This window comes from Suillus paluster (genome assembly GCF_016628075.1).
Source record: "Suillus paluster strain FC165 chromosome Unknown EDB91scaffold_3, whole genome shotgun sequence".
Taxonomy (NCBI): Eukaryota; Fungi; Basidiomycota; class Agaricomycetes; order Boletales; family Suillaceae; genus Suillus; species Suillus paluster.
In genome coordinates, this window is record NW_024537563.1 from 1,020,349 (window position 1) to 1,045,928 (window position 25,580).

General features: G+C 49.3%; 10 protein-coding genes across 10 annotated transcripts; 5 read left to right on the top strand and 5 right to left on the bottom strand.

Moving 5' to 3' along the window:
• Window positions 1–293: 293 nt before the first annotated feature.
• EDB91DRAFT_1100529 (uncharacterized protein) lies at window positions 294–2,492 on the top strand. Its single transcript, XM_041317190.1, has 4 exons — window positions 294–487; window positions 547–1,120; window positions 1,170–1,804; window positions 1,856–2,492. The coding sequence occupies exons 1-4, from the start codon at window positions 384–386 to the stop codon at window positions 2,343–2,345; spliced, it is 1,803 nt and encodes a 600-aa protein (XP_041183231.1). The 5' UTR covers window positions 294–383; the 3' UTR covers window positions 2,346–2,492.
• A 42-nt stretch (window positions 2,493–2,534) lies between these two features.
• Window positions 2,535–3,524, bottom strand: EDB91DRAFT_1043923 (Alpha/Beta hydrolase protein; the record flags this gene model as incomplete). Its single annotated transcript, XM_041313092.1, has 1 exon — window positions 2,535–3,524. One exon carries the CDS (start codon window positions 3,522–3,524, stop codon window positions 2,535–2,537), a length of 990 nt encoding a protein of 329 aa, XP_041183232.1.
• A 972-nt stretch (window positions 3,525–4,496) lies between these two features.
• EDB91DRAFT_1286835 (uncharacterized protein) lies at window positions 4,497–6,172 on the bottom strand (the record flags this gene model as incomplete). The annotated part of the gene is made up of 6 exons (XM_041324807.1): window positions 4,497–5,000; window positions 5,055–5,209; window positions 5,259–5,428; window positions 5,481–5,667; window positions 5,716–6,076; window positions 6,128–6,172. Coding segments are annotated over 6 exons (1,314 nt in total), but the record flags the coding sequence as incomplete, so codon positions are not given.
• A 226-nt stretch (window positions 6,173–6,398) lies between these two features.
• On the top strand, window positions 6,399–7,959 carry EDB91DRAFT_1215395 (uncharacterized protein). The gene is made up of 4 exons (XM_041320817.1): window positions 6,399–6,764; window positions 6,817–6,876; window positions 6,926–7,096; window positions 7,147–7,959. The coding sequence occupies exons 1-4, from the start codon at window positions 6,443–6,445 to the stop codon at window positions 7,923–7,925; spliced, it is 1,332 nt and encodes a 443-aa protein (XP_041183234.1). The 5' UTR covers window positions 6,399–6,442; the 3' UTR covers window positions 7,926–7,959.
• Window positions 7,960–8,028: 69 nt separating this feature from the next.
• EDB91DRAFT_1043535 (nucleophile aminohydrolase) lies at window positions 8,029–8,991 on the bottom strand (the record flags this gene model as incomplete). Its single annotated transcript, XM_041313068.1, has 6 exons — window positions 8,029–8,216; window positions 8,273–8,362; window positions 8,412–8,596; window positions 8,644–8,765; window positions 8,822–8,899; window positions 8,956–8,991. 6 exons carry the CDS (start codon window positions 8,989–8,991, stop codon window positions 8,029–8,031), a joined length of 699 nt encoding a protein of 232 aa, XP_041183235.1.
• Window positions 8,992–9,103: 112 nt separating this feature from the next.
• Window positions 9,104–10,208, top strand: EDB91DRAFT_1100549 (SAC3/GANP/Nin1/mts3/eIF-3 p25 family-domain-containing protein). The gene is made up of 6 exons (XM_041317191.1): window positions 9,104–9,241; window positions 9,292–9,361; window positions 9,409–9,511; window positions 9,560–9,832; window positions 9,883–9,994; window positions 10,044–10,208. The coding sequence occupies exons 1-6, from the start codon at window positions 9,137–9,139 to the stop codon at window positions 10,176–10,178; spliced, it is 798 nt and encodes a 265-aa protein (XP_041183236.1). The 5' UTR covers window positions 9,104–9,136; the 3' UTR covers window positions 10,179–10,208.
• On the bottom strand, window positions 10,209–11,444 carry EDB91DRAFT_1100551 (proteasome subunit alpha type-3). The gene is made up of 7 exons (XM_041317192.1): window positions 11,256–11,444; window positions 11,166–11,200; window positions 10,983–11,106; window positions 10,829–10,930; window positions 10,632–10,775; window positions 10,472–10,584; window positions 10,209–10,417 (listed from the first exon to the last, which is right to left on the bottom strand). Exons 1-7 carry the CDS (start codon window positions 11,322–11,324, stop codon window positions 10,261–10,263), a joined length of 744 nt encoding a protein of 247 aa, XP_041183237.1. The 5' UTR covers window positions 11,325–11,444; the 3' UTR covers window positions 10,209–10,260.
• A 150-nt stretch (window positions 11,445–11,594) lies between these two features.
• EDB91DRAFT_1234272 (uncharacterized protein) lies at window positions 11,595–14,431 on the top strand (the record flags this gene model as incomplete). The annotated part of the gene is made up of 9 exons (XM_041321191.1): window positions 11,595–11,753; window positions 11,806–11,960; window positions 12,011–12,136; window positions 12,184–12,405; window positions 12,456–12,906; window positions 12,958–13,298; window positions 13,349–14,081; window positions 14,131–14,267; window positions 14,323–14,431. 9 exons carry the CDS (start codon window positions 11,595–11,597, stop codon window positions 14,429–14,431), a joined length of 2,433 nt encoding a protein of 810 aa, XP_041183238.1.
• A 744-nt stretch (window positions 14,432–15,175) lies between these two features.
• On the bottom strand, window positions 15,176–15,987 carry EDB91DRAFT_1242870 (uncharacterized protein; the record flags this gene model as incomplete). Its single annotated transcript, XM_041322232.1, has 3 exons — window positions 15,176–15,625; window positions 15,675–15,794; window positions 15,847–15,987. 3 exons carry the CDS (start codon window positions 15,985–15,987, stop codon window positions 15,176–15,178), a joined length of 711 nt encoding a protein of 236 aa, XP_041183239.1.
• A 574-nt stretch (window positions 15,988–16,561) lies between these two features.
• EDB91DRAFT_1043935 (uncharacterized protein) lies at window positions 16,562–20,315 on the top strand (the record flags this gene model as incomplete). Its single annotated transcript, XM_041313093.1, has 12 exons — window positions 16,562–16,718; window positions 16,780–16,859; window positions 16,910–17,143; window positions 17,194–17,493; window positions 17,541–17,890; window positions 17,953–18,178; window positions 18,229–18,532; window positions 18,583–18,941; window positions 18,996–19,410; window positions 19,495–19,661; window positions 19,716–19,877; window positions 19,929–20,315. Coding segments are annotated over 12 exons (3,141 nt in total), but the record flags the coding sequence as incomplete, so codon positions are not given.
• Between the last annotated feature and the right edge of the window lie 5,265 nt (window positions 20,316–25,580).

The window sequence follows — 25,580 nt, forward strand, 5'->3', positions numbered from 1 at the left end:
CGAGGAAGAATTTGCTTGCCGCTAGACAGTCACTCGAAAGTCAGAAACCGGCACCTGGCACAATATCTTAAGTAGTAAGCAGCGGCCTGCCAACTAAATGTAAATGTTTAGATGAAGCCCAAAGAATCAACACAAACCTTGTCTTCCAAGGAGGCTAGCTGGTTTGCGAGTCACGGTCACAGAGGATACTCAAATGCGGTATATACAATTAGCCTGACACCACACGGCAAAGACGCGCTCGTGGGAACTACTTACGTGGACGCGTTCGTCGATCATTTGGTTCGGGTATCTCTTGTTCAATTTGCGACATCCTTCATTGCTCTGGCAGCTCTTTGCAGCTGTCTTCCTGATATCTTCTCTACTTTTTGTACTTACACTTCTTCATGACCGATATCTATACGTCCCTCGGAGTCTCGCCCAGGAAGAAACGTCAACTCATTAGTTCAGACGACGAGACTACTTTCACTCCCAAAAAGCTTCGAACTGCGTGAGCATGTTTAACCTATCATCACAGTATCATTCTTCTCATAGATGTCATCTATTAAGGCCACCTACACCGCCCTCCTCTGCTCACAAGGGCAACAAACTAAATCACACGTCCTTACCACCCCATATTTCACGACTCAACACGATTCAAACAGCCTTACAACATGCATTATCACATGCGCTAGCAACATGTGCCGTGTCTCCATCTTCTGACACGGGCATAGTGCGTAACGTGCTCAATCATATGTCCATCATGACTTACTCTGGACTCACAACCAAATTCGACACTGATGATCTCAAACGCCTTTGCTGGATATGGGAGTGGGATGCAGCTTCACTTCCCGACATTAAAAGCAATGACAAGGCGATTGATGATGACAACCCGTTCTTAGATGCTCCTGCACAGCCTCCTGCCAAGGACTGGACGCGAGGCGCGATGGGATTGGTCATCAGCCCAACTAGCCATTATTCCAAGAGCGCAGGTAAACGCGTGCCTGTATATGGTATTGGCATCGAGGTTGAGATCAATATCGACAAAGATATGGGGGGTGGCATGGCCGCTGTGGCTCGATGGACCGCCGATGCAGAGAAGCGACGAATTGAGTTTCGGAATAAACTTGAGCGCTGGGTTAAGGTTTGTCCCCCGGTCTCCGCTACTACTATCTACGCTAATTCCACCGCAGCTCCACCCCGATTTTTCAGATCTGCCAAATGTCCCTTTGGCAGATCTCCCGGAGCTTGTAACTACAGTCAAGGTGTCCTCGCTGACTCGTGTGCTTGCTTCTGCCTCGCCTAAGAGTGCCTCGATTCTCAGGAATATGGTTCCATCCAGTCCGACCTCACCGGCGAAGTCGCCTGTAAAGCGTTCGATCGCTGCCCATGAATTTGCAGTACCTTTTCCTGCGATTAGTCCATTAAAGCCAGCCACTGCATCAACATCGAAATCTTCCACTGCATTTCCTCAGACACCATCATCGCGTCAGAGACGTGCAGATCTTTTGGTTGGTCTTCTGACCCCCAAGACTCCTGCGCGTCATAGGGGCGAGAGTGATGCATCAGACTCTCTACCTATGACACCTGTCCATCAACGAGGTGTCAACGCCGAGACTGCACCGTCAACTCCGAGTTCATCACGTCGTCAAGCCTTATACGACCGTATTCGTCAGAAGTCTATCACCACCAGTCCAACCAAAGCAAAGAGCGCGGAAGTCGCAGGAGGAAAACTCTCCAGGGAGCAGATCCAGAAAATGGGTCAGGAAGAGATCCGACGACGCTGCCTACTCGGCCGCTTAGGTGGTGTCGCCGAGAGTGCCTGGATGTCAGTATGATGTTCTTAACCTCTTCTTTCGCTTAACTTATTATTTGACAGGCTGTTCTCGGCTCCTGTCGGACCGACTTCCACACCAACAATTCGCAAACGCAAAGCTCTTCCGGCCTCTGAGGTCGCAGCTGCGATCATCAAATCTTCCCCTGTGCCGATGTCAACTCTAGAAGCCAATGATTCGTTGAAACTGCTCACGACACTTTGTCCGTTCTTCCTCCGACCCCTGGATATCGCTGGTAAAGAATGGCTCGAGATGCCACCCACGTCATCAGTGCAGGACTCCGATAATGGCACTGGCAGCAAATCCATACCCTCAAGTCCAACTAAGAAGCTCGTTGGCAGCAAACTTGTCCCACCACCCAGTCCAGGTGCACGATCGTCTTCTAGTATGGGTCCACCACCCAGTCCTGGCTCTCGCGCGAAACTCGACAGCGCCGAAATACTCACACGAAGTCCCAGGCGAGTCAAACGTGAAATAGGCGGCCTCAGAGAAGTGAGGGAGATTATTCGAAGGGAGCTGGAGCTGCAGGATTAGCTCCAGATCAGTGCTCATCTTATTCTATTTCTAATTCTATCAGTGCCTTTCCTCCAACCATTACTTGCCTGCCGTCGCTTTGTTAACTTTTTCAGCTATGTATATAAACAATAGCCGATTTTCAATGTATACCTTGCTGCACCCAGATCTCGGAACCTTCGTGAACATTGTTGTACTACAATTACTTAACTATGGCTCGTCAGCCAAAAATTCTGCCCATACCTCGTCCATGTGGTATAAAATACTTAAATGGCCTCCATCAACGTCTTTGATCCGCGCATTCTTGTAATTGGCAGCAAGATAGTGTGCATAGGCCACCGGAGACATGTGATCGTCCTTGCTCGCCGTGAGCAGGACACGCGGACGAGAGTGTTCCTCGTCCAAAGCATCAGGCCGGAAACCCCAATCCGAGTGCAGAAGGGGTGGCGTGAGCAGAAAGCCCTCCCAAGACTTGGAAATGCTCTTCACGACATTCTCTGCCATGTTCCGCACCGTATCCTCCGGTATCTTTCCGTGTTCCTCACTCCACCGCGCAAACACCTCCCGCTCCGCCTGATCCATCCTGTCAAAAAGAATTTCCCGCAACATTGCCTCTGCACCTTCTATGGTTGCCATTTTTCTCGCCAACACGGATTTCACCAAATGAGTGAGGAGATTGAATGGAATGTAATACGAGACGGGGCCGGGCACGAAATAGTGCTCCCACGTCATGTACTTGGCGTAATCTTTGTGGTAGCGAAACGGTGACATTGCGCCCAACAACAGCACGCCTGATATGCAGCGGCCGAATGGGAATTTGTCATACGGTGCCCCATACAGCATCTGCGCAGGCACCGTACCGAACGAGCCCCCTGCGATGTACAGTTTGATGTCACTGCCGTTTGAATCAGGATACAGGTGGGACAATAGCGTGGTCATGTCGCTTGTGAGGCAGTCGTGGTATAATGTCGACGGGGTAGGAGGTGACGTGTTGCCCCATCCAGGCAGGGTGGGCGTGATGAAATGAACATTCTTGCTCAGGAGCACAGGAGACGTCTGTGACGCATCCCCGACAGTGAAAAACCCATGCAAGTAAAGAACGATGGTCTTGCTGTGCAGATTTCCTGCTTCTGCGTACGCCAAGTTACGCCCATCGCGCAGAGAAAGAAATCGTTCACCAAAGCCGATGTCTGTAGACATGAATCAAAGATGGTGCAATATTGTTGCACAGACGTCGCGGCCTCATAGTCGGTATTTATGGCTGTAGAAGACGTGTGTGAAGTGGAAAAGGAAATAATCCCACTACAGCGGGCTGCGGGGGGGAGACAAGCACTTGGCATTCCAATAGTAAGTAGAATCAACCCAGCAGCGGGCGGACGTACACCGTGACAGCAAAGCTGCGCACGCAACAGGTACCGCAGCTTACAACTGCGCGTAGGTTGCCCAGATCAGTTATTCTTGTGTGTCCTCAGTTGTCCAAGTCTATGCTGCGCACTATGCCAGGCACTTCCATCTCGTGAGTCGCGGTTGGCCGTTTCTAGGGAAATCATATAGCTTTGATGGGCGCAACTGCAAGTCACATATTAACACGAAGCATCACCGCTCAGAAATTCGGCCTCTGGGCCTAGGTGAAGGAATAACTGTCTTCCTCAACGGCGAGCGAAGCGGCTTAGCTGTAGATCATGTAGAAGTCGATTCGTTCTAGCCATTGTACGTCACAAAACCGTCTTACGAGACCGTCTGTTGAGCTGGTAACACGGCATCGGTACGGAACTACCACGATCCAAGGCGCCTATATACCAAAAAAGAGTAAGTTACAATAATCACTGATAAGGGGAGTAATCTTGGGCCAGGAAGGTTCGAATTCGACGCCACCTCAGGCACTTCAGATCCGAGAAGCTATGATTGTCAGTGTCAGTTTTTTGTCTGACCCTGGCCAGGGAAACTGACGAAATGGGCAGGGTGGCTGCACGCGGAGGTGTTCCGAGGGAGGGTCGAAACTATATGAGCCTGAGAACACGAGATTAACCCACTTAAAGGTTTATATAGAACTCCCTGTTGCATAATGGATGCGTAGGGAGGGACACAGCCCTTCAGCTTCGAAGACAAGAGGCTATATGTATATACACCTACGCTTCTGTGAGATCATACGCAACTAAGTATATGATAGAGGGCCTAAATGACTGCACAGCATACTACGCCAGCTGATCATGCTCGAAGGCGGGTGATGTAAGTAGCAATGATCAGTAGTAACTCGCATATCATTCCCGAAATGTACACCTACATTTTTAATTCTGATCTAATAGCTTTCTCAAACTTCGCACAATCAACCACTCTACCTTCTCTCCTGCTTGTCTCGGCAGCAAAAACGGTAAGATGACTCTTGAGCATCTCGGAGACATCAGTCCCAAGTAGCTCTTGATTGTTTGTGCGCACGGCCTCGACGAAAGTACTGATAAGACCCAGATCTCCTCCTCCGTGGCCACCACCTTCGTTCTTCGGGTAGTGTGTCGTCTTACGCCCCGTGCGGAAGTCGGTGACAGTAAAATTATACATATCACCAACTATCTCGCCGTGTGTGAAGTGCAAACGTGTCTGGCGATCGCAAATCAAGGAGGTGTATGCCACCATCGTGAATGAAACAGTGGCCCCTGTGGAATACTCGATATTTACAACCTGGAAACATTGCGTTAAGATTGCATTAAGTTTTCAGGGAACATCGCTGTGTACCTGATGATCACAGACATCGTTATCGCTTTCGTATACGCATTGTCCGTAAGGTCCATTTCGCAGAGCATCGGTGATATTCTCTATATCTGGTATTCCATCAACAACAGTGCTGGCAGGCCAGTTAGTATTTCCGCGAGAAACAGGGTCCAGGTATACTGCATGGTTCCGCTCAGTTTGTACAAAACGAAGATATATCAGGTCTACTTTTCTTTGCACTGTATGGACAATCTTGCTCCACCGGACAATCTAAACACCGAGTTGCAGCGCCTGCTGCGGGAGGCTTCTTCTCATTGCGGAAATGCTGCAAAGAGCCGAACGAAGAGACTCGCGTCGGAATTGCAGGGGAAAGCCAATGACACAGGATGTCAATGTCACTTGCATGTCCAATCAGTTAAAAAATCTCGTGCGCGGTGGAACAATACTCACTGGCAGCTCTTGCTCATGAGAGAAAAAGAACTCTCAGACTCTTTCTTCCAATTGCCACGAACATAAGAGTGAGCAAAGTGAAAATAACCAACTGGCTCAACGTGAACGGCGTTGATCAGGTCGCCCAGGTGTCCTGAACGGACAACTTCGGTGACGGCCTTGCTATAAGGGGAGTAGCGCAAGACTGCTTTGCGTGAGATTTGAAGCTTGTGAGAGAACAAGTCTTATCACTCACCGTGACCCATTCCGAAGATGATATCAGCGTTTTTGACTGCCTTCTCCATCTCAAGGCAGTCTTGAAGGCTTGTAGCCATGGGTTTCTCGCAAAGTATATGGTATCCCTGGGCGGCGAACGCCAATACCACCTCACGATGCATGCGGTCTTGCACCGCAACAATGACAGCATCCGCTAGACGCTTCCCGATGGTTTGAATGGTTTCAGCAGATGCCTTTAAGAGTTCCTGCCATGTATTAAACACGAGGGTGCGGTCGAGCTTGTGAGTGCGGGCAAAGAGATCGCGGGTCTTTAGCCTCGGATCTGCAATAGCAACTACCTTGCACTTCTGCGGGTGATCAAGGGCATATTTGGCATAGGTCTGTGCAGAAGTGTCAGTGAACTGGGAGACGGAACACGAACGACTACATACAGTCCCCCTCTGACCACAGCCGATGACAGCCAGCGTGACAGGCTCATTCAGCAGGGATGTCATGGTCGCAGAAGAGGAGTCGTCGGACTTGATGCTCGAGCGAGACCACAGGGACTTTATAGGATGTAAACGCGACATGTGATGATAACGGTCCGCTATCAATGCTATACCTGTCAAGTAAATTGGGCGCAGGACGGAACTATGTATGTATAGCCTGCTATGGCTAGGCCATGAAAGGCATAAGCATTTTGTCGTGGTCGCAGTTGTGTAAAGAGTTGTCCACAGTGACCTCAAGCGGGGAGTTTACCGCGGTGCATGCCTCGTTTACTTCCACGTCTGCTCAAAACATTGCAAGACGCCCCGCAGCCCAACCCGGCAAGCAATGGATATACGCGCTACAAAAAGCGTATTTCTATGAAAAGGCTTATCCCAGAGACGCCTTCTTTCACTTCAAACGGCAGAACTCACTCAATTTTGCTGGACGACGCGAACCCGATCACTGAAGGCCATCTTTATAACAGACACAAGTCACTACCACCCAGGGTCCGTCTTCTGAAGCCCCTACAAGATACTGGGGAGCATGATCACCCCCGGGAAATGACAGAAGAGGAACGCGACTGGTGGTCCAGCCCTTACCGTGTGTTCGGTGCACCGTTTCTGGGGTCTGCCTGTTAATCGTTCTTATGTAGTCAGAATGCTCGCCTCGCCGTTGCGAGAATGTCAAATAACGCGTAAAAAGCTTCCCAGTGGTGCGTGAATACCTAGGCTCATGTTTCACCTCCTTCATCCCACCCCTAGACTTTCTCATTCGTCTGGCACCCGTGCGGCTCCCAGCCTCTCAGGGCGTACGCGAACAGCATACACTAATTCCAGATGGCGTCGAGCATCCAAAATTCAAACCTCGTCGATCAACGCCCGCATGTTATATTACGTGCTGGAAAGATGCCATTTCATACTCAACAACTAGAAGTGCGTGACGAATTGTAACTCCACTCTTGCCGCGACTAAGTTCTTGCTAGTCCCGCTGTCTAAAATATCCCCTAACTTGACAGTTCCCCTTTTGTTACCATTGCGCATCGGTTACCAGCTCCGTTTACGAGTTCTCCAGGAGCTTGACCTCCTTACTAAAAAACTTGCTTCCAGCCCTTTAGATGATCCCGCAGCGACGGTGCTCCGAAGACTCACCCGTTCCGAATGGAACGTAGTTCAACAAACCAACACGATCCTTCACAAGGATGCAGTCGCTCTGATGGTAGTACCCCCAGTCAACCGGAACCCAGAAACAAAGGAGAAGCCACAACCCACCGCACAGTTAGACATCGCTGATATCGTCAAAAACGATACTAGCAACTTGGAAAACTCATCGCGGCCTCTTCCTCCCCTCTCCGTTCTCCATCCAGTCACGGACGATTCAAGTTGTCCACTTCTCCCAAATGCGCAAGCCCCTCTCTACCACGGTCTCTCCTTGTTTCCTGCCCGACCACAACGAGCAGCACTACATAAAGCACTCTGCAAACTACTTGAGGTGGAGCGTATGGCGCGGTTGCGCGCACTTCCGACCTCCGGTTCTTTTGAGCATGAAACGTCTCCACGAGCTCGAGGTGATGCCAAGGGAAGTCATGCATTCCTATTGTGTTCGAATCAGCGTACTGCCAAACGTGCGGATGTTGTCCCTTTGGCAATAGCTCTCTGGAGATTGCGTATGTGGGAGGGGCAAGCTTACGCTTGCGCTGGTGAGACGAGTCACTGGGAAATTGATGCAGAGTGGAGGATAGACTGGGCCAAGCGGATGTACTAAGCAGCTACATGGAGTGTCATGTAATACCCAGCCCACGAGCAATATTAATCAGGGTGCCCATTTGCAAGAAAAATATGATGCGATTTTGCATAAGTCTACATATCTACTCGACAGCCATTGCCACCGGCTCCAGGCTCTTCTTCACCGGCGCTGACAGTACCTCACGACCTTCCCAGAACTTAGGGAGCTTGTCGCCGGGAACAAAGAGACGCTCGACGCCATCCTCTGTGATCACACACATGCGGATGACACCTCCTGATGAGCCGTCTCTTGCCATCGCAAGTGCAAGGGCTGTGCGAAACAATGAGATTTAAGGGCAGAAAGGTGAAGGGTGCCCAAGCACGCACTGTTTTTCACGAAGTTGACGGTTTCATCCCGTCCCCATCCTTCCTGGTATGTGGCATCGCAATAACCGTACACATATGTTGAGCCAGAGCCTGCAAACAGATGTAAATTATACCACGCCGAAAATTAAGATGGACGCACCTCCAATGGCCCATGGTTGACGGAAGAGGCCTCCACCTAGAGGAATGTTATATACACTAGGACCGACCTCTTTATCCCATCCAGCAACGATGATACCCGCGCTAAGAGCATCCTTGTTATCGTAGCAAATATCCTGAAACATGCCCGCAGCTGACGAAACTGGAGGGAAGGAGCCATGCAATTGTCTAGTTGTGCTTAGCACAAGCAAAGTAAGGCTGATAAAAGAACATACGTATACAGTTGCAGGTAGCTATGTACCATATCAGCGACTGCTTGCGTGTCAGCTGCAGATCCTGAGCGACAGCAGTATATCCGATCGTGGACATGCGTGAGCTTGTCTGTTACACGGTTAGCCTGGAGTATGTAAATATGAGGAGATGAACAGCGGGCGGGTGAGTAAGAGTGCGCACAATGTAGCTTCCAGTCGTCGTACGACTGTCGGCGCCGATGACGACGCCCTTGTCAAACTGGACGGCCATGATGGAGGTCTGCGGTGTGCATTAATGATACTTGCGTAGGATAGTAATCGTCTAAATGATCATACCCCGAGGTTGACCTCTCCGCTCTTGAGCCTGTTCATGTCGATGCGATCCATGCTGCTGTCGTCGTCGTTGTGTTTGATATCAAGGGGATCTTGAGTTGTGGCTGAGTACTATGAAGTGTAGCGCTGACGCGTCTCGACGCGTGTTCTTTACTTACTTACTTGTCCGCAATTTCCATTCACTATGGCTACACACAAACTGGCTACATTATACAATGATCTACAGCGTTCATTTGATGCAAGACCGTCAGATCTGAAGAAATGCGGGACGCTGCTGGCTCAGTTAAAGGTTCGTCTAAGATGATCCAAAGGCTTTGTGCGTGACTGACTTCATGCCAGGTTGGCTTGATAGAAGCAGGTCTATTGATCCCCCAAGGAGAAGCAAATATTCACGACTTAGTCGTTGCTCGTACGTCAGTACGATTTGTGACATGCTATGCGTTGACAGTAGGATAGGTGACATCCTCGAAATCGGCGTCTTCTGGAGTATAAGAGCGGAAGACGTCCCTTCATTCGATAGATATTTCTCCCAGCTGCATACTTTCTACACGGATTACAGGTATGTATAAGCCTCCTACCCTGATCCGCCTTTCCTTACAGGAATCAGATCAAGCCTCCCTCCATCGAAGCGCGAATTTGCAGTCCGGGGACTGAACCTCATTCGTTTGCTCACACAAAACCGTATCGCTGACTTCCACACCACCCTCGAGTCGCTTCCCCTTCCTGCTGACGAGATCAACACAAACCCATACATCAGACATCCGGTGAATCTCGAGCGCTGGCTCATGGAGGGGAGCTACAGCAAGGTGTGGAATGCCCGTGAGGAAGCGCCGGCAGAAGAGTATAAATTCTTCGTTAACAGTCTTATGGGCACCATTCGGTGAGCTAATTTCAGCTGGTCCGATGAATGTCGCTTAATGTTGTTGCCAGGAATGAGATTGCTAGCTGCGAGGAGTCGGCGTACGAGAGCCTCCCTTTGAAAGACGCTGCAACTCTGCTATTCTTTACCTCGCAGTCTGGGTTATTGAAGTTCGCCCAACAGGTAGGCACTTTATGTTCCTGGAACACTCCCTTGCTGATCTCGTCTACAGCGCGGTTGGCAAGTAGATTTGACGGCTGGCATGATAACATTTGCAAAGAAGAATGATGAACAAGTAGAGATTCCAACGCAGAAGCTCATTGCAGCAAACCTGGCGTACGCTCGTGAGCTAGAGCAGATTGTGTAAACACCACTTAATGTTTGGCTCCTTCACACAAAAATTCCGGGCAAGCTGAGGGAAAATGATATCAAGCGTGCTATTGTCCGAATTACTCGAAGGTTTCTAATGCCGCCTTTGCCATGCTCTTTGCCTCCTCGAGGAGGTTGGCCGGTACAGGCAAATGAAGGTCGTTCGATTCAGCACCAACCCAAGTCATTTCTAGCTCAAATTCCTTCTCTTTGTTATCGTCATGGACGAGGTATATTCTGCGGTGCAAGTATTTTGGTGAGAAATACAAACTCAGGTGACAGGCAGCGTACATTCTTGCAGCCTCCATCACGGCTTCACGCATCGACAGTTCTGATAGGTTAAGCTTCTCCAGTTCAGTTTTGGCCAGCTGACGGCCTTTGCCGACTGCCGCACCATGATATCCCTAATACATTATCAGTATGTGGATGATTTGAGTCGCAATATGCTCACTAGGCAGACACCGCTAGGCTCGACGATATAAAGTGAAGGGCCACTCTTGTCCACGCCACCAAAGATCGTGCTGACACCGAACGGGCGGACGGACGAGTACAACGTGTAGGCTTGGGCATTCCAACTTACGCGATCTGACAGGGCCTGGTGAAATTGGATGAGTGTAATGCACTACTGTTCTGGCGAAACGTGATCACCTTCACAGTGAGAGGCTCTCTCCACTGTTTTCGAGTCTGGGCCCCCGAGTCGCGAGCCAGCTGTGATATTTTCCTGCCATCGGCGAGAAGGCCGGCGGATGCCTAGGGTGGAGATCGTACATGAGTCCATTCAGAAATGTGGCAGGACACTTACCATGCCTATATGTCTGTCTATTGTTTGAATGCGTCGGTTAGCTCCTGGTACAAGGAGCTTGGAGTGTATGAGCTTCTCCACTGCAAGGATAACACCGTCTTTGACGCGTAGCCCAATCACAGTGCTGATTTAATGGTAGAGATCATTAACGACAAGTTAAGTACTGAAAGAAGGCTCATATACCCTGAGTTCTCGACTGCCTTGTTGGCGTATTCGACCTGGGATGATAAGATTGAGAACATCGCCCATTCCAAGGAGTTTCAATGATTTTACCTGGAATATACGACCATCTGGTGAGTATGTGCTAGCTGAAAGATCATAGCCCGTGCCGATGGAAGTCATGATAGTAAGTATGCAAGTGAGCTGTCCTTGGTACGCGCAAGCTTGAGCGCGTCAGCCCGTGGGAAATCACAACTGAACCGGGTCAGGCGCGTTTCTGAGCTGGTTCGACTTCATTCCCTCCTCCACCACCGACGCGACAGTATGACCCAAGATGAATGGAACGCAATCCTCGAAGGTCATCCAATATTTACACTTCCAAAAGGCTTTGGAGAGCCTACAGGACAGTCAGAGGAGTCGCTGGAACTTTCTACGAACACCCTGAGGAAATCTATGTTTGAGGGGCCTCTGGAGGATGGCCTCCCCCTTTCAGGACGTCGTCAGGTTATGGTCCTGAAGGACTCTGAACTCATTGTAGCTGCTGGGAGCGAACTGAGGATAACTTCTCTTTCGGACTCCAAACTTGGAAGGAGTACGAACAGGTTGTTCAAGGTACGTGCCAATTCCGACACGCAATTCTCATCATGGCTCACCGCCAGAGAAGGTCTTGAACACCCCGAATATGCAATTCGGGATCCACCAACTCGCCCTGAATCCGAGTGGCAAGCTTATAGCTGTGGCAGGAGCATACCAAGTTGCAGTTGTGGTCCTCCCTCGTGCTGGGTATTCCAAGCTTGTATCCTCTTCTGTGGATTGCAAGTGAGCGAGAGATTTTGGTACAAAGGGTAACATCTAATCTGTTTGCAAAGGTCAATCCAAGTAGGATCTTTCTACCATAATTCGCATCCGGCTGCTCCCATAGCCAAGATTGAATGGCATCCCTGGGGCGAAGCAGGATCCACACTCATGGTCATGACCGTCGACGGGAAACTAAGGTTGGGTTCACAATCGTGGGTTTAGCCTGTTCACTTACCCTTTTCAGAGAGTATGACATTTCGGTTGATACTGAGGAACCCCAACAAGTGCTGTCCTTTGTTCCCGAGAAGAAGAACTCGAAGTCATACCTGGCGGAAGACCCTGCCGAGCACGAGGTTGCATCATTTACTCTAGGAAAGGGTAAAGCAGATTGGGGCCCACTCACCGTCTACGCCATCATGAGGTCAGGAGACATTTATTCTATATGCCCTTATATGCCCAAAAACGCGTGAGTTTTAACTATCTCACATGTAACGCGGCTTCTTAATAGATTCTAAGATCTGTGCCATCGTCTTACGTGCATGCACTGGAATGTTTCATCTCCGCCAAGCAGGAGTTCTTATCTCAGGGGACATCTAGCGGGACGTCAGCCCTTTCGACGCTCTACGACTACCAACGGAAATTTGTCACAGCGTTGCTGAGGCAACTTCCACCGGGGACTGTGTACCCGGCCATCTCTCGCTCATTTTCTATGCACCCTCCCACGACCATAAAAAACCAACCAATGCGTCAGGGGCCTTTCCTCCTCCAACCTTCGCCTCGTTCATTAGAAGATAGCGAAGGCGGTGATGCAACGGACATCGCGTATCTTGCCTTCATTCGTGATGACGATGAAGACGACGCAGGCGAGACTGAACGTCTTGGAATTGTCATCGTCACATATCAAGACGGTAAAATTGACGTTTGCTTAGACGTAGAGAAAGTCGAGGCGCGGTGGGAGAGCAAACAGGTTTGCTATCGGGTTTCTTTGTAACATCACTGCTCATGCATGCGACTCCAGGATATATCTCAGGACCTGCCCATGCTAGCAGTCTACGAGTGCATAGACTTGGGCTTGATTTCGATGCTGAAACAGACGCCACCTTTGTCATCAGGCACACCCATCCTCGACCTCCTCCAAGCAAACCACCCCGTCTTACTGATGGATCCGATACATGACGATACTGTATACGTCTATCATGCTTTTGGCGTTCATGTCCTTGATTTTGGAGACCTGCTGCAATGTCTCTCCAATGGACTCCGCGCAGACGACGACGACGGCGTTGCATTGAAGCAAGCGTTGCAAAAGTCAGCAGGCACACATGTCATGCCCTTGCTGAATACCTATTCAGTGAACCGAAGGTATGGAAATAGATAAATTTCCACGATCTTGACTATTCACAAGTCAAAAGGTGCTCAAATCCGATCATTGCTGTATCCGTGCCGAACGACGTCTATCTCTCATACAGTATACTAATCCTCACTTCCGTCTTCCGCTTCGCATCCTTCCCGCTCAACCTTCGCACCGATCTTTCTCTCTCTCGGACAGCTCCTGATCTACCTGATAAAAAAAAGACTTCCAACACTGAGGACTTGCTTGCGCCTATTGAAGGTCCACTGGCATACATCTCGCTTTTAGGGACGGAGCCCTTCGTGCCACCTCCAGTGCTTTCGCGTCCCTGCGGATTGCCTAGTAATCCTCGCATTGCAATTGGAACCCAAAACACTAAAACAGAATTCATGCTCACCCCTGAAACATTACGATATCTGGGTTCAACGATTGAAGGCTTCACATCACAGATCCGCGAAATCATCCTCGCATACAAGGCCACTGAAGTACGAGCCGAACTGCAGGCGAAGGAATTTGAGCGACAGCGGGAGAAGTGTGGTGTGATGCTCGATCTCATCGAGCAGCTGCGCGGCTCGCGGTATAGCGAAGTCCAAGAACGACTCGAAAGAATACGGGAAGCATATAGGGCGCTGGCATCAAGGTTGGACCACAGGCTGCAGACACTTATGCAGCAAGCATCACCGAAGCTCAGTGAATATGAGACAAAATGGTTTGAGGAATTACGAAGGATGAAGGCAGAGATTGCTGGGGCGGGCAGGTACGACGAGCACTCGCTTGCCGCGCGGACATCGCTGGTAATCATCTATCACCATGGGCTTGGAATTGAAGCTGATTATTCTATAGCTCAAACGCGAGTATGACCGGGTGTTGCCCAGCTTGAATGACATGGTTGCCAAGGAGGCAGAGCGTAAGAAGTATCTGAATGAAAGTGGACTGGGGTTGTCGCAGGCTTTCCAGTTCGGAGAGCAGTCGAACCAAGAGTATGCATTCCAAGTTGGACTGGCGGTGTCTAAGCTGACTTATTTTTTATTATAGGCGCACGAAGATAGCTGAGCTCGAAGAAGATATCATGAAGATGGCATCGAAGTTGGAACTTTCGTTAGCTCGCCCGCCATCGCTGCGGGAAAGCCCCAAGAATGACTAGTTGGCTTTTGATCTGTCTTGTCTTGTCTGCTTGAGAGCGTAAGTAATGATTGTAATAGGATACTGGGTTGACTGTCACTTGTATAATTCAAATCTTCATAAGAAGATGGCGAAGCGGCTTTTTGGTATATTGGTCACAACCGACTGCTTATCGCACGCTTCTCAAAGTCTCGTTCTGTTTGTCCTCACTTCGGCCAGCCCCTAAGTTACACTACTAACTGCCACTTCGGGCAAAACCGATATAGCGAGAAAACCATTTTGTGGTCCTGACAACCAGCCAGACCGCAGTTCTTGTGGGGCTTTATTAGATAAATCATAAATTTATTGAATAAAGGGTAGAAATCTGGGGTTTATCGGGGAATTTTTCCCGATCTCCCACAAAGATAGTAATAGGTTGTGTATGTATAGATTATATCCGGTACAGAGGCAGTGTAGTGAATGTATGAGGGGGATCAGAATGAGTCATTTGGCCTGGGTCTGGCGTGGGATATCACGTAGATGTCTGCCAGATATCTTACAGATGTCTGCCAGATATTCCCCCTGCGATGGCACTGCGAACACCTATAATGACACAGCAACATTTCCGATGGATGGTTACTCAAGTCCTCCCTCCTTGCAGCTGTTTGAACCTTCAAACACAATATAATTGGCATAGTAATAGTACAGCAGCGCAGGTACAACCATAAAGTGAGGTATGTACTTATGTGCTATCGAACAAAAAATCTCATGCGGTATTGTAACAAAGTCAGTCAGTAGTAGCAATGAGGGGATATGGAAAGAAGAGCGCCACATCCCTGCAAAACGCGCCCCAAATCTCACACAGGTCTTGAACATCCTCTTGAGCATCTCCCACTATCTCGAAAATCTCCTCGTCAAACCTGGCACTGCTACTCGAAGCTTCGAGCCACTGCTCAATAAATGCGCCTTCCAATGGAATGCGCGAATCCCACTTGGGCCAGGTACCTCTTGGGAAGGAGGGGAACGCAGCAACGAATGTCAACCAAAACGTATCACGCCCCCACATCCACTGCGGCAACTCCGTGTCGAGCTCTGCGAGCCACCCCTCGATTTGTTTGGATAGCGTCGCCCAATCAGATCGCTTAGTGTAGTCGAACCCCAATGGAAGGGGGAGGAACGGGATGGGAACGTCGGCAGGGGGGATAAATTCGTCAGATGGTTCAGATGGTTTAAAAGCCTTGGCCAGAATGTAAGTTTCCTAAAGTCAGGAGAGAAAATGCGCTCACATCATCTGCGTACGACAGACTTCCAGAATTAGAGCGCCACAGATTCAAGGACATGGTTCGTACAACCGGCATCGCAAAGGACCCATATTCTTCAGCAATAGATACAGTTATTTCGATAGGCTATGGGCGAATAAGGTAAGTAATTCCTGTCAATTGAGCAGCTCATACTCACTATGTTCTGCTCGATAAGATGCCTTGGCAGTCTACCAGAAAACCCGATCCTGAGAAGCAGCGGTTGGAGTGTAACGTCGTTTGCTTCCTGGCATTGGACCTCGGGATAGACAGTTGAGCAGTGAGTGAGCACGCCAGTCATTTTTGAATTTGGTTGAGCTTGACAAGAATAGCATCGATAACGTGAGACTTTGGACTTGGGATGAATTCACAATTGCGTGCCACGTGACTCACCAGACTCTTTGCACGTCTGACTCCATCGATCAATATTCAAAAACTCGACTCAGAATCCATGAAGCACGATCTCATCGATGGCACAAGTAAGTTTTATATTGCGTCATCTACTGAAATTCCTACTAACTAACACAGTACTAAAATTCTGTGATGACTCGCACGCCCGCATCCTCTGCACCACATGCCCAAGGAAGTTTGGGGCCTATCGATCAATGGAGCTCCGGTTTGCCGCTAAGCACATGGAGTCAGAGTTGCACATGCGTCATGTTGACAGAGCCATGAGTGTCCCGGCGGCAGCATTGCGACCTATTTTCAAGGCTGAGCACATCAGGAAGAGTCTCCAAAAGCGCAATCTCTCCACCACGATGCATAGGGAGTCTACATCGTTCGCACCTGGTTTTACGGATGCCGACGACTTTCCCATGGAGATGGACTCGGAGATCCCATTATCCGAGTTCTTGGACGACATCACTGGAAGTCGGATGCTTGAATTTAGCGAAGGTGTTACCGACCTATTTGCCGAACTTCAAGAAACTCTCGCCAATGGACACATTCCTTTCTCAACACCACTTGCCCCGGTTGATGAGGAGCATGAGTTAGTTGATTACAGCGAGCCTGACTTTGGCATAGATATTCCAGGTACGCAAATCATTTTCTCCACTGCTTTTGTACCTAATTGCATTTATGTTCGCATTTGTAGACTCTGACCCTCCAGCGGAGAGGGCTGCCCGCATCACTCTTTCTCCAGATACTCCCACATACCCATGGGCCTCAAAAGCGGTGAGTGCTCGTCACATTAGTCGCATGATGGATGCTTATACCCTCTGAAGGATTTTATAACGGCGCTTCTGTTCAGCTCCCCCCGGCTCCCCTTTTCTGATGCCCAGAAGAAGGCAGTGCTCAACTGGGCTAAGGAGCTCGGCGCACGCGACGTTCCTTCACTCTATGCTATCAAGAAGTCTCAGGCATTTGTTGAAGATACTGTCGGCCAACCAACGGAGAAGGTCAGCGCTCGGTCTGGTAACATATTTTATATCAATAATATTGCGAACGCAATCGCCAAGGTATGTTCATTGTTTCTTCGAGTTGGAATTACACTAATGGTATACTTTAGGACTACGGCAACCCACTCACAAGGTTTGCTATGCACGACTACCCGGAAGATGGCGGGAATGGAATGTCCCAAATCTTCAACGGGAGGAAAATGCTACTGGACCTTCCGTCTCCTCCAGCAGCCCGTGTCGACGGGAAGGTGTTTTTTGTAGACGAGATATTGCAGGAGTGTTCGGGGGACTATTTTGTCCCAGAGCGATTTTTCCTTGGCTCTTCATCTGTCAACGACTCCATCGAACGTGGCGAGAAATCCGATACCAAAGTCTTGTATGCGCTCGGTAGGGCCATTCAACGAACGGATGTACGTAGCATTTGACATTGTATGTATATACTTTAACAATTCAATAGGACGGATTTATTGTGAACGACGAACAGGAAATATTACCGACGTCAATGTTTGTGCGCTCGTATGAAGACATCGCATCAACGGGTGAGCTAGATGTTGGTCTCACACCCTCTTCTGCCAAGTACGCCTCACTTGCACCAAACGCATTGCGCGAGAAGGCACAAGGCCGAATGGTGTATACAGTGCCATTGATAATTTTCATGGACGACGTATCGGGAAATATTTCGAAGCAGTGGAACAAGCACCATGCGGTGTATATGTCCAATGCAAACCTTCCACGGGAAATGCTTGAGAAGGAGTTTTTCGTCCGATTCGTTACATCCTCTCCCCACGCCGCGCCAATGGAACTTATGTGAGCTATGAAAGACTCACTATGGTACGTTGCTTTTCTGGCTATTGTTTATGATTTTTGAGTGTTCGTAGCAAAGCAGCGCAGTCCGGTATTGTTGCTTGGGATTGCAAGGATGGCGAGGAGGTGATGCTAATCCCGTATGGGTTATTTATTGCAGGTGATAACCCAATGCAAGCCGAAGAATGCAGTCATGCGGGCCTCAATTGTAATTATTTTTGCCGAACGTGCGATGTCGGCGGCACAAAGGAATTCAAGGCGTCCGACGAAGGCTACAATAGTATCTTTACGGTACGAACTCATCTCAGTATCTTTCAATGAAACTGATCTTCTATTTGCAGTTGGGAAATTTACGGACACCCGAAAAGACTACCAAAGACATTCAGCACCAGTTTGACGCCGCCATGAAACCAGGTGCCACGACCAAAGTACAGAATGCAATGTCTTCCACGGGTGTTCGCGATAGCGCTTCAGCATCAATCCTGGAATCGCTTGTCGAGCTCGGTAAGAAACTTCGTAAACGCGAGCCAGGCGTTCAAGCGATGTCTGAACGTGATGTTACCGTGGCACTCGAAAAAGAGTTTGAGGATCAGCTACGAGGTGCAACGTTACCTGATGTCATCAATCCATTGCTGGGGATGAATGGTATGTTCGATCATTATTATTGACGCTGTACTCACACATTTGTACCTTAGGAATCAGTATGCACTTAGATACACCAACGGAGATCCTCCACACGGTACTGCTGGGTGTCGTCAAATATTTTTGGGGTCAGACCGTCTTTCTCCTTGAGAAAGCAAAGTTACTCCACCTTTTTCAGAGCCGACTTGAGTCTGTTGACAGGGACGGGTTGAACGCGCCCTCCCTTAATGCCCAATATATCTGTCACTACAAGGGAAGTCTTATTGGAAAACACTTTAAGAGTCTGGCTCAGGTAATGCCCTTCTTGGTCCATGATCTCGTTCCTCGGACGGTTGTCAACGCATGGACCGTAATCGGGGAACTTGTTGCGCTCGTGTGGCACACATCAATACTGGACACTGAAGCATATCTCGTCAGTTCGCACCGAAGTGCTTCAAAGGCCCCATCGACTGATCTTTTTGGACAGGCAAAATTGTCCCGAACGATCGAGGATTTTCTCAACGTTACGGCTCAGTGTGCTCCGAGCATTCTCATCAGCAAGCCAAAATTCCATTTTTTGGTTCACTTACCAGCATACATACGACGCTTCGGACCCGCGATCATATTCTCGACTGAGAGATACGAATCTTTCAATCACGTTTTCCGGTTATCGTGCATTCACAGCAATCGACGCGCGCCTAGCCGAGATACATGTCGACTGTTTGCCTACCAGGACATCGTCAAACACGTTGCGACTGGCGGATTTTGGTATCATTCCAATACGAAAAAGTGGATTCGCGGAGGGGAGCAGGTTATACATTATCTCAGCGAGCACCCTGAACAAGCTCACCTTCTCGGCCTATCAAGTATCTTGCGCGACCCCCTAGTGCCTGGTGAGTTCGGTAGTACGTTGCGCTAACATTTTGTCACTAACAAATTCATAGGCACGGGAAATTCCAAAACTACCATGGGCGAAAACGGGAAAGCACAAAGAACAGATGCAGTACCGTGGAGGGATACTCACTGTGCAAAGATCCTCGGAGCTGCTCAATCCGGTGCTTCTTACTATCATGGAAAATCCCTCGTGACGAGTACGGGAGAACAAGTTGGTGTCAACCGTCATGTCATCTTCCGAGGATCGACAGATGGAAAGGTGAGTGGTATTAAATGGCCTGTTCATGATCAATCGTTAACGATACATTCCCAGATGTCTATTGGATGTGTCCGTGAAATTCTCATTTCGCCCGGCACCAGGAAAACCGTGGAACACGTTGTGTTACAACTTTTTACAATCGGACCTACATTACATCCTTTGCTATTTTTACCCTGTCTGAACCTTACGGACGAGGAGATAGTTTTGACGCCAGCAGTGAGTGGTGTATTTTCATAGGCGGGCTTATTCAGAAGTGTTGCCTCGCAGGACATTATATGCGCCGTCAATATTCAACACAACTGCATTGATTCGAAGTGCGCAGACATGCGTCAGCAGCCCATACATCAAGAACGAATCGAAACCGCTCGAACGAAAGCTGTCGTTCAGCATCAATCAACTCCACACTATTTCCTGAACGCCTACTCGATTCACAACTGCGATTACATCCAAATGGTCATCCCAGAGACGCTTCGCGAGACCCCGTTGAGAGTCATCAATCCAGCTGAGGCTCGGACACTGGCTGTGAGGCAGATGAAGGACAAGAAAGCAGCAAAAAAAGCTGGTGAGGTCCCTCCAAGTCAAGAAGCTAATGCTGTGGTGGAAGGTGCTCAAGACACACCGGCACCAGCTGCTGCTTTCGATCGAGCTCCCGCAAAATCAAGGCCAGCCACCAAGTCGAGAGGGAAAGCAGGTGGTGCGAGCACACGAGGGAGAAAGAAGACAGTATCGTCAAATGTCGAGCAGGCTATTGCTGGGCCCTCCAGACAGACGACTTCATCTGCCCAGCAAAGTCTGATGGTCCCATCCCACCAATTCATGCCGTCCCCCCTGCAAACTTTGCATTACCCTCTGCCGCTGCAAATGGGACCTCCGCAGACCTCACGCCATCCTCCTTTGCCAGCATTACCCTCGTATCCATATCCTCATGGTGGCCATCAAAGACCGCAAGACATGGGCATGTCCCTGACACATTCTACCCACGCAGCCCCATTCCATGCCGGTTCACAACCTCCAGTAACGACACACCATCCCCGCACCACCCCCAGTGTCCACGTCATGCAAGACGCGCCGCAAGGTTATCAACTTGCTCCTACACACCAATCACGTTATTCACTCCAGCCGATACCTACACATGCCAGACTGCAGGCGGGTACGATGCAGCAGGCTGTTCAAGCTCATGCACAGTCACAAGCCCAGGCCCATGCACACACACAGATGCAGGCTCAAGCGCAGATACCATACCCACAGCATTTTGCGGAACATTCTACGTATTCTCAGAGAACGTGAACTTGGATGTCTCTCCGTGGAGGTATGCAGATCTTCCTCCTCTAGTCTCCCGAGGAGCTGTCATCCATAGTTCTTGTAAAGATGCGTGAAACTTGCGAGCAATTTTTCAACAAGAAAGTCAGGTAAGACGTTCATGCATCCAGTATGAATATCAGCTCAAAGGTCCCTTACCCTGTAGATAAAGCCATCAACTAACTCTGAAAATCCTCGCAGGAGGATCAAAATCTTCGAACTACCCCCTCCCTCCTTCTGAAAATCCTTGCAGGAGGATCGAAATCTTCGACCTACCCCCTCCCTCCTTCAACAGCAGTACTCTGTGGAGGCACGAAGATCTTTGTAAGGTCCCTTACCCTGCAGATGACACCATCAACTCTACTGACAATCCACGCAGGAGGACCGAGGCCTTCAAACTACCCCCCCCCCCTGCTGCCAGTGGTATGCAGAACTTTATCGGGCGGCAGGAGAAATCACGCAGGATGATCCAGGAGGATCGATGTGTTGATTGTACATCCAAGTCGCATTGTACCATTACCCACCATTACCCACACAAATACTGTACCATTACCGGCGAATATATGTACATATCGCCCCAGCCAGTTTCATCAGATACACTTTCCGTTAGCAAACAATCCTCTTTCAAATTCATCATTCCCTCTGCTTTCATTGCATTCAATACTCGATTGTGGAATTTGCGTGCAGCCGAACAAGCCTGCTCCTCCACAGAAAGTGCCACGCGCGTGGTGGCACTTCGTCTTTCTCCCACCACAACACCTGAACTCCCTGCGAGGATGTTGCTTCAACGGTTCCCCGTGCGCTCTGGAAATTCTAATAGGGCAGGAAGCTCACAGCCAAGAACGGCGGGTTCAACAAGCGGTCTGTTAACACCAGGTGCTGCTGGGGGGCCTCGAGGCAGGAGTCGTTCAGCATCCATTCAACGACCTCACAGCCGTGGTGTGTCTAGGCCTCCTACAGGTGGGACCACCAACAGCATCCAGCGAGCACGTTTGCCGCTGGGAACAATCCTGTCAACTCAACTAGGGAGCAACCGCTCGGCCTCTTACACTGCCGTTGACAGGTCTGGTGGTAGTGTCGTTTTGCGGACTCCATCTGAAGTATCTCTCGAAGAGCCTATCATGACTGGGGTGCGCCGCCGGAGAGCAGACTCCGATGATGGCTACGGTGACCTGACGCAGCCGCTATCGCCTTCAAGCACAAAAAGACTGAAGTTGTATGCGGACCAAGTTGCTGAGGAGACTGGATGCCCACCAGAGGTTCTATACAAATTTATTGATGTCAGTGTTTTGAAATTGTGATCGTACACTTTCCTTGACGCACCCTTAGGCTGGAAGTATCCTTCACATGCTCATTGATCTGAAAGCTTGCATGTTCAAGAGGGACAATGATCATGGTAAGGCCGCTCTCGTTGATATGAAGGAACTCATAGATTCTAAGGATTTCAAGGTCACTATTTACTTTCTTGGAGCACACCAAACTGACCCAGATGTAATGCAGGCTGCGCTTCAGAGCCGCCTGACAGCTTGTCTCCTGTCACCCAACCTCACCGCGTACGTCACTGACACACACACGAACATCATGGTACCTTGTACACCACCCATTGTATGCTATGCAGTAATTGACTCTGCAACAGGAATTTATCAAGAGCCATCAAGAGGTATTTAAGATTCCGGCTGCGCTAATCGAAGACGTGGAGCTTTTGGCACAGCTCTCAAAAATCGTCAGCGAATTGCTCTCTTCCATTCGCGGCAACCTCAAGACCAAGGTTTTTATTTTGTCGGTCCATGCAGATCATCATACTGACCACCCTTAAGTTGGTCATGTCCATAGCCAAGCGCATGAGTGTCATGGACACTGCTAAATCACTTGCTCATGGTATAATTGAGGTCGACTCTTCTCATTGGAATAGATACGCGTTCTTGGTATGTACTCGTTCTGGAGCAGTTGTCGAGTACATACTAACACGAGTCTAGCGCCGCTGCTTGCGAATCTTCCTTATTGGAGTCAGCGACTACAAAGTAATCCCGCTCGAGGACCTTTACTCGACCTCTCTCATCCCCTCTCTTCATAAAGACCTCCGTGTCAAAATCGCAGAGGTGCTTGACTGCGACGTAGACATGCCGGGGGCAAACGAAAATGACGAGCGGCGCACAGATAATGCCGACGACAACATACAGGCTTTGGACGACCGACACTCGGAAGGCGAAGCTGGAGCAACTAGCGATCATGGCGACAACCTTGGAGAGGGAGAGAACATCGCAGACAACCGAGAGGAAGATCAGGTTTCTGATGACAGGGATGGTAATGAAGAAGCTGACCAGCAGGAGCCTGAGATTGATGATGGCGGCTCCGGATTTACCCCGGGAAAGAATGGAAAGTGTCCCAAATTCACCTCGGGAAAATTCTGGAACTTTGTAGATTGCTCGCTTGAAGCCATCCGCAAAGCCGCGAAGGCGGAGGCAGGCGCAGATTTTGAGGGGTCAGGCCGCAAAGTATACGAAAATGCAGTACGAAAGTAAGTGTATTGTTACCGTATTACGTGCGCTGTCGTTGATTGTTCCATAGCATGCTCGTTGAATATTTTCAGATGGACCTTGCTGAGTTTCCCGGTAACATGGTTGTCCCGAAACTCCTCGCCACTACCAGTCCGCAATGGCAGACGACGATTCAGAACAAACTGCTTTGGGGCTGAGTTGCTTCGTTGTTCCGGAGCTGATACTATCCAGAGCTCGCTGCTCTGCTACATTCCTTCACCACGTGTTCCATCTGTGCATGCATCACACTTTGCATATCATATCTACACCTCAATTACCATTGTCATTGTGTATCTACCACATCGATATTAATGCAATAGCACCTGTGCTTGATTTGGTTTTTTTACCTGTCTGATTCCAAAATTCAAATGGCCGGGGTGCATTGAATGTGGGACATCTCCACTACCTACAACATAGGACATCTCCGCAACATACAACATAGGACATCTCCGCAACCTACAATATAGGACATCTCCGGAACATACAACATGGGATATCTCCGCAACCTACAATATAGGACATCTCCGCAACATACGACATGGGATATCTCCGCAACCTATGAAATGAGACATCTCCGCTGCCTATGAAAGCAAATATCTGTACGACCTATGAAACGAGACACCTGTGCAACCTATTGAAACCATATATTGAAAATCTCCGAGTCCAATGTACCTACTAGCCCCGGTCGTCAATGTTCCATCGGGGTCTCATTAATGTCGTCAGGTCCCTGGTGGAGGTTTATTATATCCCACACTTACTGGCTCGCTTGTGCAAATATTTACACTGTTGAACATGGCTGGCGAGAAAACCCTTCAAGCGATATTATTAAAGGTTTGCCACACGGTACCCCTTTTGGATATGTGACTAAGGTTTTCGGCAGTTTGCAGTGTAGGGCAATTAGCTGAAAGACGTAGTTACTGCAGTCCCTCGTTCCTGTTGTTAGCAACCACTGCCTCCGCGCTCAGGGAAAGACTATCGAGGAGGTACTATTTACTATTTAGTGATTATTATCTGAACTGGATTTCCGAGAGTTCAACAAGTTCCGAGTCGTGAAGTTACATGATCGCGCCATCAGATCTCGGAGTCAGCCCATCAGAAGCTTGTTAAATTATAGTCTTTACTGATCAGGCCAAAGTCCAGGTGCGGAGCGGGGACCTATATCCCGGTCCGAGCCCGTCGAGCAGCAACACTACTCAAGTTGACCAAAGGGCTTACGATCGTATGAGAGATCTGTGGAAGAACTTTTTGGAGAGTAACACCCTGCGGGCACTTGATACAAAACCGGGCGGGACAGAAGTCTGCCAGACTGAACCCGAACTGCAGTTACTGCACGTGTAATGTTCCCCTATCAGTAATAACTTCTGACCGTGACGGAGCTGGTGCCTACAATTTGTCTGGGTCGATGACGCAGACTAGGGGCTTTGGGTTTGGGGTTGACAGAACCTTACCCCGTTGTCACTGCTACCTTCCGCGGAGATCCTATGCTGTTTCTTGTGTTCTTGCAAGGAAATTGGCACCAACGTGCAGCCAGCCAGCCTAGAATCAAATCATAAATGGATAGATCTCAATGGACGTCCGGTTCTGCAGGCCTCAGCCAGTCTGGAGCGCCCATCGTGAACTTTAACTCAGTTCCTCGCGACTTCGGAGTGTGGTGGAGATCGTACAATATGCAATGATATTAACATTCATGAGCTAAGCTTCAAAGCGGAGTGTACTATGTACTTAATAAGGTTCAACCATACCAGTACTAGTCTCATGACGATTTTCATTGCGCCGTCCAATTCGAACTTGTTGTCGTTATTGGGATCACTGTACAGAACTAATCATCTACCCCTACCCCCCCAGCTGCGCACGTACGCAAGTAATGTTGTAGAGTGCTGTTTCTGTCGACATTATTACGCTGCTTGCTTATAAGGATGCTAAGTAATCCAAAAGTTACATGCTTAATTTAAGACGTGTTTTAATTACTTGCTATTTGTGCATTACATAAGAACTTATGTCTAACTACGCTTGCGGCTTGCATCAAGTCTTCTGACAAAACGGTCTTGAGGTCACGTAAACGCTGATGGCGGCAAAGCAAGGA